General features: G+C 35.1%; 1 protein-coding gene across 1 annotated transcript; it reads left to right on the forward strand.

Moving 5' to 3' along the window:
- The first annotated feature begins 816 nt into the window (after positions 1-816).
- LOC100686828 (keratin-associated protein 21-1-like) lies at positions 817-1,240 on the forward strand. Its single transcript, XM_038581134.1, has one exon. It carries the CDS (start codon positions 857-859, stop codon positions 1,082-1,084), a length of 228 nt encoding a protein of 75 aa, XP_038437062.1. The 5' UTR covers positions 817-856; the 3' UTR covers positions 1,085-1,240.
- Positions 1,241-1,557: the final 317 nt, after the last annotated feature.

Here is a 1,557-nt window from a genome sequence, read left to right on the forward strand (position 1 = left end):
ATGCCTAAATGTGAGTCCCAACATAAAAAATTAACTATAAAAATGTAATTGTGAACTAATCAAGAAAATCTGAGCATGAATTGAATATTAAAGGATGCTAAGGAATTTTTTTAAATTTCATCTGTGTGATACTGGTATTGTAATTATATATGTTTTTTAAAATCTCATTTTAAGTACTGAAGTACTTATAAGAAAAATGCTACTTGTCTTAGATTTGTTTTAAAACATTCAGCAAAAATAACAAAAGGTATATAGGGAGAGATGGTATTGATGGTGGAATACTGGCAGATATTAGACCTTGAGGATGTGTTTATAAAGTTTCAAAATTCAATTCTATATACTTTTATGCCTGTTTTATGTGAAAGTAAATAATATACATGGAAAGCCTACCTAACTCTACTGAATAAGTTCTATTGTTAGGAAAATTATTTTTCACCTTAAGAAAGACTCTCACATAATATATTAGAAGTAATGATACAATTTTAAAAATCAACATTTTAGAACCTTGTCAATGATTAAACTAGATAAAAATTGGTTCAAATACTTTAAATAAATAAAAGCTGAGTAAGGGTTTGAAAAAGAGAATAAGAAAAACACTTGAAAGGCACACGGTTTGATTGTAGGGAAGCTGACTCAACAGCCAAATCATCCTGTTCATGAGGGCCTCACCTTGCCTAATGAAACAAAGACTCAGGAAGTGTACTGATGTAAATTAGTAGGAAATATGTGATCAACAAGTCCTGTGATGCGTCCCATCCACTGAAGGCACATATAAAAGGACCTGTGCAGATGGTGATGTTCAAACCGACAGAAACTGATCCCCTACTCCTCAGCCAAATCCCTTACTCCTGAAACCATGTCTTACTACGGCAACTACTATGGTGGCCTAGGCTGTGGCTATGGTGGCTGCGGCTATGGTGGCCTAGGCTGTGGCTACAGTGGCCTGGGCTGTGGCTACGGCAGCTGGGGCTATGGTGGCTATGGATGTGGCCACAATGGTGTGGGCTATGTCTGTGGAGGCTATGGATATGGAAGCAACCGACCATCTTGCTGCAGAAGTTGCCAGTCATACAGGTTCTACTGAGAAGCTTCCAGAGAAACTCAACTTGTTATTCTCCTCCAGCGGCCTGAATCTGCCTCCATGATTCTGCCCATGAATAATCCCATTTTCTATTCCAAAATGTCAACATCATCCTAAAATATCTGAAAAGATAAAATAAAATAGATTCCGCAAACCTTACTAGAATCACTGAAATTGCATGGAATGTTTCACAATTTTTTAATTTAAAAATTTTCCTTTGATATCATATTAGCTTCTAATTCCTTACATTTTTGATCAACAATTTTGTGTGGGAAAAGTTTACAGTGAATTTAATAAACATTTATCTCATGGAAAGTATTTGTTGCATTTATAGTGATTTTTCTTCATCATTTTGTGTGTGTTAAAATAATTCAATTAAATATTGCTTTTGGGGGGATCAATATTTTCATATGGCTTTGCAACATTGCCACATCTTAATGCTATAAATGGGGAGATAGCCTATGAGAAGTCACAAC

This window comes from Canis lupus, chromosome 31, assembly GCF_011100685.1.
Source record: "Canis lupus familiaris isolate Mischka breed German Shepherd chromosome 31, alternate assembly UU_Cfam_GSD_1.0, whole genome shotgun sequence".
Taxonomy (NCBI): domain Eukaryota; kingdom Metazoa; phylum Chordata; class Mammalia; order Carnivora; family Canidae; genus Canis; species Canis lupus.